This window comes from Bos javanicus, chromosome 19 (assembly GCF_032452875.1).
Source record: "Bos javanicus breed banteng chromosome 19, ARS-OSU_banteng_1.0, whole genome shotgun sequence".
Taxonomy (NCBI): domain Eukaryota; kingdom Metazoa; phylum Chordata; class Mammalia; order Artiodactyla; family Bovidae; genus Bos; species Bos javanicus.
In genome coordinates, this window is record NC_083886.1 from 29,523,658 (window position 1) to 29,541,295 (window position 17,638).

At 47.5% G+C, this 17,638-nt stretch overlaps 1 protein-coding gene across 6 annotated transcripts in view; it reads right to left on the reverse strand.

Annotated features, from left to right (window-relative positions):
* MYH10 (myosin heavy chain 10) overlaps positions 1 to 17,638 on the reverse strand; it is a 121,941-nt gene that overhangs the window by 9,465 nt on the left and 94,838 nt on the right. For all 6 annotated transcript variants that reach the window (XM_061390996.1, XM_061390995.1, XM_061390994.1 and 3 more), the window contains 16 exons: positions 17,390 to 17,550; positions 16,312 to 16,420; positions 16,092 to 16,223; positions 15,006 to 15,212; positions 12,560 to 12,697; positions 11,973 to 12,096; positions 10,637 to 10,808; positions 9,520 to 9,732; positions 9,060 to 9,204; positions 8,329 to 8,535; positions 7,828 to 7,932; positions 6,908 to 7,060; positions 6,291 to 6,539; positions 5,811 to 6,023; positions 4,115 to 4,327; positions 2,644 to 2,805 (listed from right to left, as the gene is read on the reverse strand). In XM_061390996.1, the coding sequence (XP_061246980.1) occupies positions 2,644 to 2,805; positions 4,115 to 4,327; positions 5,811 to 6,023; positions 6,291 to 6,539; positions 6,908 to 7,060; positions 7,828 to 7,932; positions 8,329 to 8,535; positions 9,060 to 9,204; positions 9,520 to 9,732; positions 10,637 to 10,808; positions 11,973 to 12,096; positions 12,560 to 12,697; positions 15,006 to 15,212; positions 16,092 to 16,223; positions 16,312 to 16,420; positions 17,390 to 17,550 (2,703 nt within the window). The remainder of the gene's footprint in view (positions 1 to 2,643; positions 2,806 to 4,114; positions 4,328 to 5,810; positions 6,024 to 6,290; positions 6,540 to 6,907; positions 7,061 to 7,827; positions 7,933 to 8,328; positions 8,536 to 9,059; positions 9,205 to 9,519; positions 9,733 to 10,636; positions 10,809 to 11,972; positions 12,097 to 12,559; positions 12,698 to 15,005; positions 15,213 to 16,091; positions 16,224 to 16,311; positions 16,421 to 17,389; positions 17,551 to 17,638) is intronic.

Here is a 17,638-nt window from a genome sequence, read left to right on the forward strand (position 1 = left end):
TGGAATTTAGAAAGATGGTAATGATGACCCTATATGCGAGACAGCAAAAGAGACACAGACGTAAAGAACAGACTTTTGGACTCTGTGGGAGAAGGTGAGGGTGGGGTAATTTGAGAGAATAGCATTGAAACATGTATATATATATATATTTTTCATGTATATTATCATATGTGAAACAGATCACCAGTCCAAGTTTGATGCATGAAATGGTGCTCGGGGCTGGTGCACTGGGATGACCCTGAGGGATGGAATGGGGAGGGAGGGTCAGGATGGGGAACACATGTACACCCATGGCTGATTCATGTGAATGTATGTCAAAAAACCCACCGCAATATTGTAAAGTAATTAGCCTCCAATTAAATTTCAAAAAAAATTAAAAAAACAAAATAAAAACAATAAGATAAAAACAATAAACTAAAGGCAACTTCCCCAACCCTGATAAAGGGAATCAATGAAATGAAAAACTAATATTATACTTAATGGTCAAAGACTGAATGCTTTTCCCTACAATAAGCAATGAGACAAGGATGTTTTTGCCCTTGCCGTTTCTGTCTAACAATGTAATGGAGATGCTAGTCAAAGCATTTAGGCCAAGACAGGGAAATAAAAGATACCCAGATTGAAAAAGAAGAAATAAAACAGCTCAATTTGCAGATGAAAATATATAGAAAATCTTAAGGAATCCATTAAAAAAAAGTTACAACTAATAAACAAGTTCAGTGAGGCTGCAGCATACAGGATTAATCAATACAGTTAGTTCTCCATACCTGAACTCCACACCATGGATTCAACCAACAGTGGGTCAAAAATATTCAGGGGAAAAACATTCTCAGAAAATTTCGAAAAGCAAAACTTGAATTTGCCACGTGGGCAACCATTATCTTGTATCAGGTTGTTATGAGTAAACTAGAGTAAACTACAGATGATTTAAAGTATATGAGAAGATGTTCACAGGTTATATGCAAGTAATACACCATTTTATATCAGGGACTTAAGCATCAGAGGATTTTGGTATCCACGGGGGCGGAGGGGTTGGTCCTAGAACCAATCCCTCTCGGACACTGAGGGACAACTGTACAAAAATAATTGAAATTCAATACACTAACTGTAGAGACTGTAAATATTAACAAAGCAGCTATACTTAGCATCAAAAGGGTAAAATTTAGCTAATGTATAAGACTTGTATGCCAGAAACTAAAAGCATCATAGAAAAAAATGAAATAGCTCAATGGACTGATAGCCATGTTCATGGACCATGTTCGTGGAAAACTCAAGACCTTCGTGAGGATGGTAATACTCTCCAAATTGATGTACCGAGTCAACGTAAAATAGGAATCCTGGCTGGCTTAGGGGAGGCAGGGGGTAGAAACTGACAAGCTGATCCTAAATGGAATTGCAAGGAGCCCGGAACAGCAGTTATGGAAAAGAAAGTTGGAGAAGTCATACTTCCCAAGTGCAAAACCTGTAAAGCCATGGTAACCAAGACTCTGTGGTCCTGGCAGGACACAGAGATCAAGGAATAGAACTAAGAGTCCAGAAACAGACACAAGTCTGTGGTCAGCTGACTTCTGACAAGAGGGCCAAGAGAATTTCAATGGGGAAAATCTTTTTAACAAATGGTGCTGGGACAATTGAATATCCATATCCCAAAGAATGAAATTGGCTTCATATATCAAACTACATAATAAAAAATGAAGAGGATTTAGAAAGAGCCAGAAGTATAAAACTCGACAGTCATGTCTGACTCTCTGACCCCATGGACTGCATACAACTCTTAGGAGAAAACACAGGACTAAATCTTCAGGACCCTGGATTAGGTAGTGGCTTCATAAATAGTAAAAACAGAAGAAACAAAAAATAATCTGAACTCCATCAAAACAAAAAACTTTTGCACTGTAAAACAGTACCACTGAGGGAGTGAATAGATAATCCAGAGAATGGAAGAAGAGGCAGAATCACCAAGGCCAAAGGAATGGAAATTTTCTAAAGCTTTTGTCCTTCCCTCCAGAGAAGTGTGTCCTTGTACGAGAGAGCCCATCACATCCTGCCAATATAGCAAGTTACTACAGAAATCACTTTGTCACTGTGACAGTGAAAACCAGCATGCCATCTGAGTAGCTAAAGCGATGCTGACTGGACAGAAAGGCGCAGCTGGAGGAGGAGCAACATGGAGCTGCTCAACGACTGCTTCTGCAGACCACGCAGCAGGTGGGCCTGCCGTGTCCCCCTAACCACGGGAGTGGCTCACGGCCCCGGTCGACAAAGTCGACACCACCTACTCTCAGTGGGTGGCTGTGTGTTTAGTTGACCACGAGACGTTATTCAGAGCCCCAAGAGCTTGTCCCTCAATGAGTGCCCACCTGGCAACTCTACCTCACTCAATCCAAATGGGGCCAAGCCCACCCTGTAGACGCTGAGCTATACACCTACCATCTTTATGGCTTATGGCCCCAGCCGACAGCTGAGGATGACAGCAGCCCTGTGCCCTGCAGCAGTGACGTGGCAACGCTGAGCCCACCAGCACGATGGAGGCTGGATGCTGCCCAGAGCCTTCTCTCCAGCATCACTGGCCATGTCATGCTCAGTGGTCTCAGCAGGGCCCGATGACCCCACCATCACACCCTGATGGCTGGTGGCACTCACCTGGAGTTTGCGGAGCTGCTTGATCACTTCATCCCTTGCTTTGTTAGCTGCCTCGATTTGAGCCTCCAGGTCCTTCAGGTCTATTTCCATTTTCTTCTTCGAGGCAACAGCCAGGGCCCGCTGTTTCCGCTCATCCTCCAGCTCTGCCTCAAGCTCCCGCACCTGACAGGCAGTGTCAGGATACATCAGACCCGGTATCCTCACACAGAGAACAGGCCCATGGGGGCTCGGCTTACTCAGAAGGGGGGCTCTCTGCCTCCAAGCAGTTATTATTATTAGCAGCTGAATTTGTACAGAGAAAACTATAAACATCTCCACCTGGTACAAATCATTTCCATTGACCGACTGACCATGGCGAGAGTGTGTAAGGAGGCAGAATCCCTGATCTCAAGCTCCTAGTCCAGGTGATGCAACGAGATTGGAAGGCACAAGACAAGCTCCTAGGGAAGCTCCCCACTTGCCCCACAACAGGGACACCCCAGCCCCAGCAGAGGGGCCCACGTGTCAACCACATGGGCAAACAGCTTGGACGCACTCCCTCCAGCCCCAGTTAGCCCTTCAGATGATGGATGCTCCCTGCTAATAAGCTGATTCAGAATTCCCAACTCACAGAAACTCATTTAATGTGTGCTGTTTTAAGTGACTAAGCTTGAGCTAACCTGTTATCTAGCAATAAATGACTAATAAAATGTTAGTGGACCAAAAATAAGAAAGTGTCCCAGATCCAAGACTTGATACCATGAACTCCAAGGGAATGTTAAAGTGACAGTCGCTCAGTCATGTCCGAGACTTTTCAACCCCATGGACTATACAGTCCATGGAATTCTCCAGGCCAGAATACTGGCGTGGGCAGCCTTTCCCCTCTCCAAGGGGTCTTCCCAACCCAGGGATCAAACCCAGGTCTCCCGCATTGCAGGTGGTTTCTTTACCAGCTGAGCTATCAGGGAACCCTTGGGAATGTTTCACTTTAAAATTTTAAATTAGAAATTTAAATGCACTCAGAAAAGTATATAAATTGTAAGTGCCCAAGCAATGTTTTCAAATAACAAAAATGTAAATACTTAGAGTTTTCCCTTTAGAGTGGTTTAAAGAGGACATGCAATCTGACCTTCAGAATATTCTGAATCACCTTGTCAGGTATGTACTGATTCTTCCCTTTACTGACACTTGTAAGACTCCCAGAACTTGAACCTGACTACATGTCCCTGGACAGCCCACTGGCTTTTAAGTAGTAATGATAATCTGAGAAATAGGAAATAAAACCTATTACATTATATTTTAAAGATAAAGTTATATGACCCAATAAATTTCCTGGAAATCAAAACCAATTACATTATATTTTAAAGATAAAGTTATATGACCCAATAAATTTCCTCCAGCTACTATGTTCCAACGCAAATATCACTGGCCAAAAACTGGTCTTTGAGCACAAACAAGGGCCTGTTCTGGGGGCCACACCTCTAAGATCTACCTGTTTAATGAGCAGCCGCTTCTTTTCCTCATTCTGCTCATCCCTGGTCTGCAAGTCTCTCTCAAACTGGGCTTTCATGGCTTGCATGTTGACCTCTAGGCGAAGCTTGGCGTCTTCTGTAGCCTGGAGCTCATCTTCCAGCTCCTCCAGTTGGGTCCTCATTTCCTCCACCTGCTGCTCTAGGGCCCGTTTGGATTTCTCAAGTTCATGAACCTAGACCACAGGAAGAAGCACAGGTATGACCCTTGGAGGGACATGCATGGACAGTAGTTCCTGTTATATAGCCAACCCCCCAGGCATCCCCCAACCCTGACCCGGCCGCTGCACTAGTCATCTCAGAGTGCACCATCTGAATGATAGGCCTGGCATCATGCACGTGTGCTCTACCATGGATCATACAGCTGAGAGATCTCTAAAAGCTGATGATCAAAGAAGAGCATGGTGTCAGGGCAATGGCCTGTTGATTGGCCACTGGCCTGCGGTCTCACAGCAGCTCCCTCTTGCTGTGGTGAAGATCATTTGTGTTGGAAATGCACATGTGCAGATTTTTAAATATGAAGGTGTGTGAATCCTAGGAAGCAGGACAGTACGATAGAGGTCTGACCTTTCTCTGGACAGAGATCCCCACCATGCACACATGTACGAAGTTCTCTGTGCCCAGCACTAGCTGGGCGCTCCCCGTCATGTTCCCTTTGATCTCAGAGATGACCCCCAGGCAGGCATGTGCAGGCACTATTATTATGTGTCCCTTTGGGCTTCATGGCCATGTTGGTTCTCCTGAGGACAGAAGACGCCTTAGGACGTGAGGAGGCCTGTGTCTCTTGGTGCCTGGCACTTCACAGGCACAGAGGAAATGTTTTTGCAAAGAATGTGTGACTATCGTTTATTCTAGAGAAAACCAATAAGGAACAAGAAGATGGACTCAGTGCTGGAATTTTCTCTTTGCACTTTACTATGTAATCCTGGCCATTTCTATGCTAGGGGGCTCTTGTCCACTGGGCTGTAGAAGATTCAACAGGAAGGGCAGTCCCACAACCTCATTGTATGGCCAGACAGCCCATGTCCCAGGAAAATGAGATTTTATTTTTAGAGAGGACTGTGTTTTTCAGAGCACATCTGTAGCAGCTTCATGAAATAGCTAAGTATCATGTCCATTGGACACAAGAGGAAATGTGGAGAGGCTGAATGGAGCTGGGGGAGAGTCAAACTCTGAACCTGTTCTGACCCCCAGGCCTGGGTCCCCATCGCTCTCCTCAAACCTTCGACACTAAGGGAGGGATACAGGGTGAACAAACATCAGGGCAGCGTCGGGGAAGGCGTGTGCAGCTGGGGGATAAGGGGTTCCCCTGGCTCCTCTCCAGGTTTCCCACTGTGTGCAGGAGACAGACCCCACTGCCCTCAATCTGAGGCAACTTCTGATACTTGGGTTTGATAACCACCCATGACCCAGGGACAAAGAAACACTCCATTCACAGGGCCCCCGCGAGGATACAGGTTACGGTGGGGAGGGTCCGTGGAAACCACGTGAACGCCCTGCCTGGCTTTGGCGCAGGTAACTGGGAACAGACAGGAGAAAACCTGACAGCTCATCCCGGGAGACGCTGACGTGATGGGCTGAGACCACCTCGTCCATGTCGCTCTGGGCTGGCCCTTCCCAGAGCTGCTGCCCCCCAACGGCCTGGGCCCTGGCACTCACGTTTTTGCCCACATCGTCCTTGGAGCTCATGAGGTCCTCCATGTCCGCCCGCAGCTGCTTATTCTGTCGCTCAGCCTCCTCCCTGGCCTCCAGGGCCTCCTCCAGGGCACGGGCCAGGGACAGGGCTTTGGTCTCCTTCTCTCGGGCCTCTGCCTCTGCCCGGTCGCGCTCTTCTGCGTAGCGGGCAGAGATGTTCTTCTCTTCCGCTAACAGCTACACGGGATGGTGTCAGGAAACAGTAAAGATCAATGTTGGACTTCTCTCATTTGCTGCATGTCTGATTTATAGCAGAGAATACCACTAGATCATGGGTGTTCTCCTATTTCCTCCTTTATACTGAACTTTTTCCAGTTTTGCTACAAATACATCTTGTTTTAAATAAGGGATTATTTTAAACCCAAATGATCAAAGTGAGGGCTGTGCTAGGAGGAAACGTGGGGTGCTGGCCCTGGAGCCTGGGGTTGGGAGTGTGGGCCCCACCTGATCAAACTTCTTCTGCTTCTTCTCCAAGTTGGAGACGATCTGGCGCTGGTGGTCCAGGTCTACCAGCAGGTCATCCAGCTCCTGCTGCAGGCGGGTCTTGGTCTTCTCCAGCTTGTCATAGGCCAGGGCCTTCTCCTCCAGGCGCTGGCTCAGCACCTCCACATCCTTGAGGAGCTTCTTCTTGGCTTCTTCCAAATTTTCAATTGTCCCCAGGTCATCATCTACTTTCTTCTTGGTATCCGTCAACTAAAAGAGAAAAGATCAACATTAAAGAACTCACCTGAATTACACATTTGAGGAAAAAAGGTAAAACTTGTTTTCATTATCTTGTGAGAAGAAATAAAACAAGTCAATACTTTGTGACTCTGAGCAAATGAATCTTAGACGATAAACTTCTTCACTAACCATCTACACACAATGAATGGACTGGAACCTTACATCTCCCAGCATTGTAACCAGCATAGGGTCAGTGTGTGATGAGGTTGAAGAAAATACACTTAAGGGGTTTCACTTAGGACAAGGCCCACTTAACTGTCCCAAATGGAGCTGGAACCACCCAGCAGGACAGGGACATGACCCACGTGGAGGCCCACAGTCCCCATGGCCTCGCGCACCTGGGCCTGCAGGGCCTGCAGCTGCTTCTCCAGGCTCCTCCTGGCCTCCTCCTCTTCCTCCTGCTGCTCCTGGAGGCTGCTCCTCTCCTCCTCCAGCTGCCGGATCCGACTGCTCAGGTTCAGTTTCTGGCGCGTCTCCTCCTGAAGAAGCTCCTGTTCATTTTGATAGAAGGTCAGTACTCAGGTTATAGTCATTACCCAAACCACCATATCCTTGTTAAAAATACGGAGTGTGAGGAATACCCAGTGATAACAAACAAGTGATTTTAAAACACATGATCATTTAAACAGCGCCCTTAATACAAGAGTGCTTTAAACTTGTTCACTGGGGAATACCCTGGTGGTCCAGTAGGTAAGGACTCTGAGCTTTGTCACTGTCCAGGGCATGGGTTCAATCCCTGGTTGGGGAACTAAGATCCCCAAAACCAAGTGGTGGCCAAAAACACACCACCACAAAATCAATCCTGTCCCCAAGCAATGGCAACACCACCCCCAGGGGCCAGGGCCAGGGACCTGCAAGCTTCCCTTTCCCACATCCTTCATCACTTCATGAATCCCTTTCTGCTGCTCTCAGGTCAGCGGAATGGGTCAAAAACCATAAGAAAACCATCTCATTCAACACGGCCAGCAATGCAAGAGCATACAACAGGACCACCGCCTGGTGAACCACACCCCAGGCAGCGCCCAGGTGGCTGGCCAGAGCCCCATCCCAGGCGCCCACACAACCTACAGACAAGGAAACACGGGCTCTAGGGGAGGGCTCTTCAAGGCTTGTGGTACAAGATGGTTGAAAATAAAAGTAAAACAGGAAATCAGAAAGAGGTGATAAGAGGCCAGTTCTGGGATGAGCGTGTTTCACCAGCTCACAGATGATAGAAACAGGAGAGTTATGATGAAAACCCTTCCCACCCCCAGAATACCTGTGTGTCTTGGAGCTGAGACTCCAGACCAGCTGCATCCTTAGCAAATTTAATACCCTTCTTCTCTGCTTCTTCTAGAAGAGTTGAGACATTATCCAATTCATTCTGCAAGGAGGAATAAAAGATCAGACTCCCTTCAACAGTGGTCAGATAGAAAAGAGTGGTGATTCTGTTATGGAAAAACTGCATCTTTTTGACCAACCCAATAGTGTCCACAATCACGTGAGCAAAGGGACGGCACATGGAAGATGCAGCAGTCTTGGCCACAGAGGGTGGGGAAGGCTCTGGGCTGCCTGTCTGCAGCTCTACCCCTGAGAACTGCCAGCTGAGTCCCAGAGGCAGTCGAGCTAGTCACGTCCTCATCTGGGGGTGATGTGAGCTTTTAAGTGGGAGAACCAACACAAGGAGCCTAATGTGTGCTGGGGGCTGCCTGTGTGCCCCTGAATGTCAGTCCCTGCCCGACACTGAGGGTGACGTCTGGGAATGGTTTCCCAGGCCTACCTGTAACTTATTGGCTTTCTCTGCCAGCTCCACCCTGAGTCTGTCTCCCTCTGAGACCTTGGCGTGGAGCTCCTGGACCTGGGCGTCCAGCTTCTTCCTCTTGTGCTCGGACTCAGCCTTGACCTGCTGCAGCACCTTGACCTCGCACGCCAGCTCCTTGTTGTCTGTCTCCAGGCCCTGCTTGTTCTTTTCCAGATTTGCTTTGAACTAGGAGAGGGGAAGAAAAACAGTTCACTAGCAGCTTTATAATGAAGGCCACAGAGGGCGCTGCTCTGGTATCTGGAGAACTGTGCTGGCACTGGGTGAGCCTGCAGTCCACCTCTGTTGAATGAATGAATGCAAACACTTGTTCTGAGTGTGGAGATGTCTGCTGCAGGAACATACCACTCAGGACAGCAGATACAGATACGGGGGAGGGTGGGGGGGCCTTCTGGAAGCCAGCACGAGACTCGGAAGCGGGAACAACGAACAAAGGCGCCCTGTGTGGTGCCTGGGACAGATCAGAGGTGGGGGATGGGGGTGGGGGAGGCACCAGGTGAGCGAGGGCAGGACACCAACTGTTCAAGGTTTTGCACTGAGTCATCAGGAGGAAGCAGGTGTCAGTGAGGAGACACCGAGAGGACCAGGACTGGAGACCAGAGCTGACCCACCCAGCTCAGGGGTGTGTGGCTCTCCCAGGCCAGCAGCGTGCTTTCAGAGCCCAGCCGCTGCCGTGCCCCGTGGCCCCCTACCCTCTTGGCCTGCTCCAGCTGCTCCGACAGCTCCTCCAAGGCGGTCGCGTGCCTCTGCCTCATGTCCTGGATCTGAGCCTCGTGGCTCTTCGTTTCCTCCTCGAGAGCCTTCTTCAGCTCCGCCACTTCTTGTTCTCGTTTTGTACTACAGACATTAAATTAGCTCAGAGTTAGTCGAATGATTAAATTACAGTTCTGCTTTTGTCCGAAATATGAGTGGGTTCCTCTGGCTATCTCACATGATGTCCTCCAGCAGGCTGGCACGTCCATCACCGTGAGCAGCTTTCTCTAGAAACGGGGCTTTCTGGTCACCGCCCCCCCCCACCATGTGCCCTGGGTCGTCCACCCGCACACCTGTGCTCCTGCCACAGGCTGGATGGATTCTGACCACTGAGGTGTGGTTACTGCTCCACCTGCCGTTGTCTCCAGGAGGGAGAGGACATGCCCCGCCCCCGCTCACCGCAGTTCCTGCTGGGCCGCCGTGGTGTCCAGCGTGTCCTCCAGCTCCGTCTTGAGTGCCTCCAGCTCCTCACTCAAGTCCCTCTTCTGCTTCTCTGCTTTGTTCCGCGAGGCCTTCTCAGATTCAAAGTCCTCCTGCAGCTCGGCGATCTGGGCCTGCAGCTCTCGCACGACTTTTAGTGCGTTGTTCTTGTGTAGCGTCTCGTCGTCACCCCTGCGCAGGACACCCGGGCACAGGAGGCACTCAGAGCCAGTGCCCGGGGACTCCTCCCATGGGGCCCCATCACACACCCCTCCACCCTCAGACATGGCCCGGGCAGGGGTGGCTGCACCCACGAGCGGCTCGGGCCCAGAGCTGCTATCGGGATGGGGCTCAGGCCCTGTCCAAAGGGCTCACGGGCATGAAAAGGTAGGACCTTCTAACTTTAATGATTATTTAAAAATTCCCTCAAGCAAAATGTTCCTCTAATTAAGCAGAGCCACCACCTTCATTCCTTCCACCCTATGCTTCTCGTTCCTCTGGTGCACCTTTCTGCTCACATGCAGGGTTCAGTGTAGGTGGAGTTCTGACTGGGGGAGGTGGGATGCTGATGCATTATGGGGGTGGAGAACTGTAGTTCTGGGTTCTAAGCAGTCACCTGCTAAGGGGCCAGAGACCAACAGCAATTGCAGAGGAGAATTTCTAAGATTTTCCTGATCATAATAAATTATAAACAGCCAAATATTAATAGTTATCTTGATAAAGAAATGAAGTATCAGGTATAACTATACTTATACTATATGACTTCCATTCTATAACTGAATGTTTAAGGACTGAACACCAACCTATGCTAGATGCAGGAGGGAGGGATTTAATTCCTGAAAAGTGATTTCCTCAAAACTTGTAAAACATACTGTTTTACAAGTTATACTGTACAGAAACCAGAATATTTGATATGGTTAAAACCATTTGATCTGGTGTAGATTTCCAAGGATTTCATGATATGACTCATGATTTTTGAATATAAATACCAAGAAAGGCTGGTGAGCTTTTCTGGCTGCCTTGACACAAAGGCTCCCAAGTTCCCCAGGTCCTTATGTCACCCTAACCACCAGGAAGCCACGTGTCTAGTGCACACCTGGCCAGGGCGCCCTGCAGCTCCTCCTCTTTCTTGGCCACCTGGATCTTAAGCTCGTCAATCTGCGCCTGGAGCTCGGCGATCTGGTCTTGCAGGTCCGTGGTCTCCCCGTCCAGTTTCCTTTTGGCCTTCTCCAGCTCCTGGCGCGTCTTCTCCTCCTTCTTTAAGCGCTCTTAGGGCAAGATACAAGAAGCTCTTCAACACACTGAACATCACTCCATAGGGACACATTCAAAACACAGACTGGTTAGAGTCGAAAACAAGCCACTGTATTCTAAAGCCTGTTGCTGCCTTAGTATCATCTGCGGGTAATAATGGTTTATGGGAAGAATCTCATGCTGAGAATGAGGACAACAAAATCCCAAATATTTTCTAGAAACCACTTATTTCCTCCGGTTATAAAAGATCTGGGGACAGCAGGGTGATTGGAGCTACACTCTTGCTCCCTCAGACACCTGTGTGCAGCTGCTGGTCAAAGGGAGGGTTTTCTGTGCTCCTAACTTCCACCCTGATGTTTCTTTTGCATAAGGCAATGATTTGGATTTTGCAAAAAATTCTAGCATTTCCTGACATGACTTGGGCCATCAGAGTGAGACACTGCCAGCCTCCACATACTCTCCTGTCTCTGCCATTCCTGTGTCAGCAGTTGTCCCTTTGTGAAGTGAGAACCAGGCACCTTAACACAGCGTTTAAACACATCCAAGTTCAACAGCCTGCGTGGCTCCAACGTGACTTAGATCCCAACTGTGCCCACCAAAGGGCAGTGTGTATTACCACAGAAACTGACTTTAAAAAATCAAAGTTTAAAGATAATTTAGTGCCTTTCCATCATAAATATTAGTATTTGGTGACTAGGCAAAGGACAGTCCCATTTAAGAGGCCTAGTCTAGCAAACCCAAACTGATGAGCAATCCTCATGTACATTTACTATTACGGCATGTTCTGATGTAAGTTATCTGGGCTTCCCTGATAGCTCAGCTGGTGAAGAATCCATCTGCAATGCAGGAGACCCCAGTGTGATTCCTGTGTCGGGAAGATACGGAGAAGGGATAGGCTACCCACTCTAGTATTCTTGGGGTTCCCTGGTGGCTCCACTGGTAAAGAATCCACCCACAGTGTGGGAGACCTGGGTTTGATCCCTGGGTTGGGAAGATGCCCGGGAGAAGGGAAAGGCTGCCAATTCCAGTATTCTGGCCTGGAGAATTCCATGGGCAGTATAGTCCATGGGGTCGCAGAGTCAGACACCACTGAGCAACTTTCAATTCACTGATATAAGTAAAATCTTAAAGGCTAACATGTCATAGTCCTACAATTTCTCTAACCCCCAAACACTAACCTTCTAAATCCGAGATCATTACTTCTTGCTTATTCCTGATTTTGGCCAAGTTTTTTGCCTTTTCTTCCTCTTCAGCCAGCTGAGAGGAACATTCTGCAATGCGATCTTCCATGAGTTTCTTTTCCTGAACAAGAAAAACAGCTTCAGAAAAGGCATTCGAAACGACAATTGGATTTGACTGTTACTTAGGAAACAAGTATTACTAATATGGCACTATGTCCCCCAGCAGACTGTATATTCCAAAAAAGGGCAGAAAAGGAAGGACTACTTGTTGTGGGACAACCCCTGGAGCTCAGCCTGCAGAGCCCCGCAGCCAGTGCTCGATCAGTGACCACAGAGAGGGGATCAAGGTGAGGGATCCACGTGCAGGTTAAACCATCTCAGCGATTACAAGGCTGTCTGGTGAATTTAGAAAGTGAAATAGTTTCTGCCTTTAGACATCTATAGTCTGTGTAGTACAGACTATAAATCCAGAGAGACTTAAGAGAGAAAACTGAGTAAATGAAATCCCAAGATTTCCTGAAAGTGTTGACATTAAGTATTTTCCATATTCTCAGATCAGCTCTTCAATGGAAATACTCCCTTACTTTGATAAACTTGGAGTTCTGGTCCTCCAGAAGCAGAATCTCTTCTTCCATCTTCTTGATCTTGGCCTCCGCCGTCACCTTCTCCAGCTGCAGCTTCTGGCGAGCCCCCTCCTCCTCATCTAGCTGCTCCTCCAGGTCCTGGTAAAGGAGCCATGTGGTCAGTCTCCCTGCTTCCTCCACGAGACTCCGTACACACCAACCATCAAGGAGTTCAGGTCACAACAAAATACCAAGTTTTGATTTTCAAAATAGCAGGGATATTTTTTTAAATGTAAAATGTAATTATGCGAAACAGACACTTGTATGCACTATAGGTTAAGTACAAAGTGGATCAATCCTTCTAGAAGCCAGCATGGGAAAAACAGCTGCTCTGAAAAAGAGCATTTCTTTTAAAAGGCAATTTCAGGAAAAGTCATATGTGACTTTTTAAAAAACCTGTAGCAAAGTGTTATTTATCATATCGAGGAGCTATAAACATACTTAAAGTCTTGGTAATTAAAAGTGGGTATATTTGTAAAATGGAATAACATATAGTAATTACAACTCATATTTTAGAATAGTTAACACAGGACACATACTTACCTCATTGATCAGAGATGTATTTATATGTATTTGGGGCCACAAATGTTAGTTTATGCAAAAATCACTGTCAGTAATGTGTTGATTTATTCTACTATGTATGTCCGGCCGATAGAGAAGAGAAAGAGAACTCAGAAACAACAGAAACAGTACAGGTGGTTGAGGAAGGGCTGCCTCAGGTCATGCCAGGTTCACAGCGTGAATGCATCACCAAACTGGGTGGGATTCCAGCATTTACACACAGTTTTACTGCAATGGCTTCTCTTTATTTCATACTTTACCTTAGTGTAGCTAATAAACATGTGTATCAACAGGATTCGACATAATTGCTGAAGTTTATCACAACTGGTTTTGGAATGAAACCTTTGCACTAGATTAACTACTGGGAAAAACTTCAAGCGCACAGTAAGTTGACAGTAGCATGGTGAACTTGACACAGAGGCGTCAGCCCACACTGAGTGAAGTAATACCACGGAAATGAGCACACACTCGTCAACAAAGGGAACATGGAAACTGTCGACAATACCACCAGAACGCACCACTGTTGGTGAATATTATTCTAGGGCTTCTGCACAGTCCCGTATAAAATCATATGTAAAGTTTATAAGTTATATATAAATACTTTTAGTTAGAGCTTATTGTATATATTCTTTTATAACTCTATTATGTTATTAATACCCATAAAAATAAACATCTTTTTAATTTAAAACTGTATATTACCATAGTTTAAGAATCCCCCGTTGTTAGATAGTAAGTAGGCTTCCATTGATTTGTGGTTAGAATAAAGTCCTAGAACTAGAATTGCTGGATTAATGTGTACTGTTTACAGTTTTTGTGTTACTCTGCCAACCTACTAGAGGATGCTTGAAAGCTGTCTGTGTTGAAGAGTGGAGAGAGTCTGGATAAATTACCATACTGGGTATTTGTCAAGGAAACAATACGGTCTCTTTCATGGCTTTGAGAAATGTCTGAATTGTTTGTGCTTTGCAAAGATAACCTAAGTGATGGGAAAAAATTAAGGGAGAGACCTAGCAGAAAGCAAGTCTGGCCCTAGACCCATGAAAAGTGGTGTTAGATATAGAAACACTGACGCTCAAGGCCATACTGGATAGGCTGGGGTGAGGTTCAAGGAGAAAAAGCAGCGGGTGAGCTGCAGGGTACAGGCACAGTTACTGCTGTCTCTATCAGTCATCTGGGTATTCAGTCAGAGAGAGCGCTGTGCTTCATGTGAGGGCAGCTCCATCTCCATAAGGAAGTAGCTACCAGGGACTTCCCTGATGGTCCACTGGCTAAGACTCCACACTCCCAATTCAGGGGGCCTGGGTTCAATCCTGGGGGCAGGGAACCAGATCCTGCACGCCACAACTGAGACCTAGCGCAGCCAAGTAAATAAATAAAGCAGTTACCACAAAGGCGGCTTTGTGGCTTATTCTGGTTCCTGGCCACCTCCTGCATCAGCACTGAGCATTTCTTATGACCAAACCACCTCGCAGGTGCCTCACTAATGACTGCAGTGAGCAGTAGAATTAATTGTATTAATGGTAATACAAAGGAAAAGGTCAGCCTCAGCCCCCACACACCCTGGCATGTTTCTCCTCTGAATCACTTTGCATCCTATAAGGTGTTAATAAGAACATACGGAAAAAAAACACAAAAAACAGTCCCATTCAAAAGAACAAATCTATGTTTGAAGGAACCCAGTACGTGTGTGATTCGAATGCTGGTCATCTTTTAAGGGTGGGGACTCACCACTTAGGCTCCTCTTGCTCCTCAGTGAACACGAGAATCCAAACCCACAACATCTATTCACTCAACAGATACACTTGGAAAACCCAGACCAGAATCCTATGAGAACGGCCACCGATACCTGAATGTGTGCTTGCATTTTCTTCTTTTCATTTTGGAGGATTTGGTTTCTTTCTTCTTCTTCTTCTACCCTAGACTCCAAGTCATGGAGAATCTCTTCTAATTCCTGCTTCTTAGCGGCAAGTCTGGCCCTCATCTCCTCTGCTTCGGCAAAGAGCTCGGTCTCCGCCTGCAGCTGCTCTGCCAGGATATTCTTCTCCTCCAGCAGCTGCAATCACAACAAAGTGCCCACTGCTGTGACTGGCTGGTTAGCACGAGGGACGGTCACTGGAGGGACTGCAGTGGTCAGGGCACGTCACCAAAGAAACCCAGGGTTAAACATATATATCACGGACCACACTTTCAAAATATGTCTTCAGCGCAAGCAAAATAAGCTGAACGAAAACATTATGGGTTGTTTTTGTTGTCTCAAGTTATCCTGAATAGTACACATTAAATTCGTGCTATTTTAAGAACTCCTGTTCTTACTATTAAGGTAATTCACAAAAGTGCCAAGGAATTGGAGGAAAATACTATGCAAATGCTATCAAGTTAGCACAAAGACAGTGACTCTATATACACACACACACATACATTCTGGCCTCTGTTATTACAGTTTTTGGCCCTGAACACATTAGCCCTGTCACTTCAACCACAAACACTTCCCAGGTCTCTGCTCTGTCCATGAAGCACAGTTCCTAAGAACGGGATGTGGATGCATGACCACTGTGGCTGGAGAAGAGGCAGGTGGGGGCCTTGAACAATCTCATCCTTTTACTTTTTTGTGTTTCCCTCGTGAGCCACAGAAGGTGACAATACTGGGAGGAGTCTCACAGGTGTTAAACACACACCTGAGAGCAAGTGTGATCCCCTGTGTGTCAGAGTGCCCGAGGCAAACATGCAGGAGGTCAAGCTGATTCCTGTGTATAGAAATCCCAATGCCTGGCCTAGGGCATCTGCTCCCTCTAGGTTCAAACGGCTGTGCTTTGGAAAGGAGTAGAAAATACACATAAAGTAAGACGCTGTTTACTGATAATTCACTGGGTGGTTCCTGCCAGCAGGAACGAGCATCTTCACTCTGGGCCATGTGGGAGCTGGTGAGCCGTACCTGTTGGTGCTTCCTCTCCATCTCCTCCAGCTCCCCTTCCACCTTCGTCTGCTTCTCTTTCACCTTCAGCAGCTCTTCATCTTTGGCCTGGAGCTCCTCCTCTTGACGAGTGACTTGTAAGAGTGGTTTCACCTAGGACAATGCACACCCTATGTTGCATCCCCGCTACCCCCCGGGGCTCCCCTGGCCCCGCCTGCCGTCTGGGGAGCCAGGCGCCCACCTTGGTGAAGACGCGCCACCACTGCCAGTGCCGCAGCTTCAGGTACGCGGCACAGTTGCGCTGCAGCACCTTCAGGGCACTCAGCTGCTGCTGCTTCTTGGCGAAGGCCCTGAAGAAGAGGAGGGAAAACTGGTTCAAGAAACCCTGTTTGTGTTTTTGTCCTGCTGATTAACAACGACAGTCACCTCTCCCAGCTCTGGAGGCCGAAGGCCAAGCCGTGGTCCTGGCAGATTCCCTGTGTGAGGACCCACTTCCTCACCAACAGCTGTCTTCTCGCTGTCACCTCACATGGTGGAGGAACAAGGAAGCTCTCTGGGGTCTCACTCACAAGGGCACTAATCCCATTCATGAGGGCCCTACCTTCATGCACTAATCACCCCTAAGCACCCCCCCGCCATAAACACTATCCCTCTGGGGATTAGATTCCAACCTAGGAATTTGAGGGACATATCCAGTCTATGGCAAATAAGAGAACTGTGTTAGACAGCTGTTGTCATGGAGACTCACTAGAGGCAAACGATCCAGGAGGGCTGGGCTGGCGGTCAGGGATGTGATCACATCTCCGCTGGATCACTGGCCTGCTCAGCTGACCTCGGCATGTGTCACAGGACCTGGCACTTGGTTCACAGATGCGGTCCAAACATCCCCTGCCAACTACCTCCATACACGTGTGTGTCCGTGTCGGTCTGAACAAGGCTCTACTCCCCCTTCCCTGTGCCATGCTCATCACTCCTCTGTTACTCTTTTCTTTCTGGATCTGTCACAGGAGAAACATTCCTCTCTCTAAGGTACTCTTTCTCTTCCCTCCTGGAGGTCATCACGTTGATGCCTCTCATTCACAGACCAAGGCTCAGAGAAGCCTTTGTGGAGGACCTGGACTGAGCAGGACCCGACCCTGCACTGTCTCTCTCCGCCCACTGTTTATGTCCTTATTTAGAATGCGTTATCTGCTTACTTGCCTCTCAGACCCCGAGGACAGGGACCTCACGTCTCACATGCCTTTGTATTATTTCTAGTACAAAACACATCTCAGCACAAGCACACACTTCAAGCATTTAGTTTATGATTTTCTACTCACTTTCTGGCTAAATAACCCCTGCAAACAGCCTGGAAGAAGATAATGATGTCGGTAATTTTTAAATCTCGTTCTTCCTCTAAGTGTGCCAAGACTCCAGCTCTGAAAAATATCTTGCTCTGTCCAATTCTGTACAAGTTTGGGTCCAATTCTAAAGCCCGGATCTAAAAGAGAAAGTGTCTGCTTATTATTTTTGCTATAGGAAAGATTGCATCAACAGTCCTCGAACCAGAAAAATCCAGAAGAGCTCAC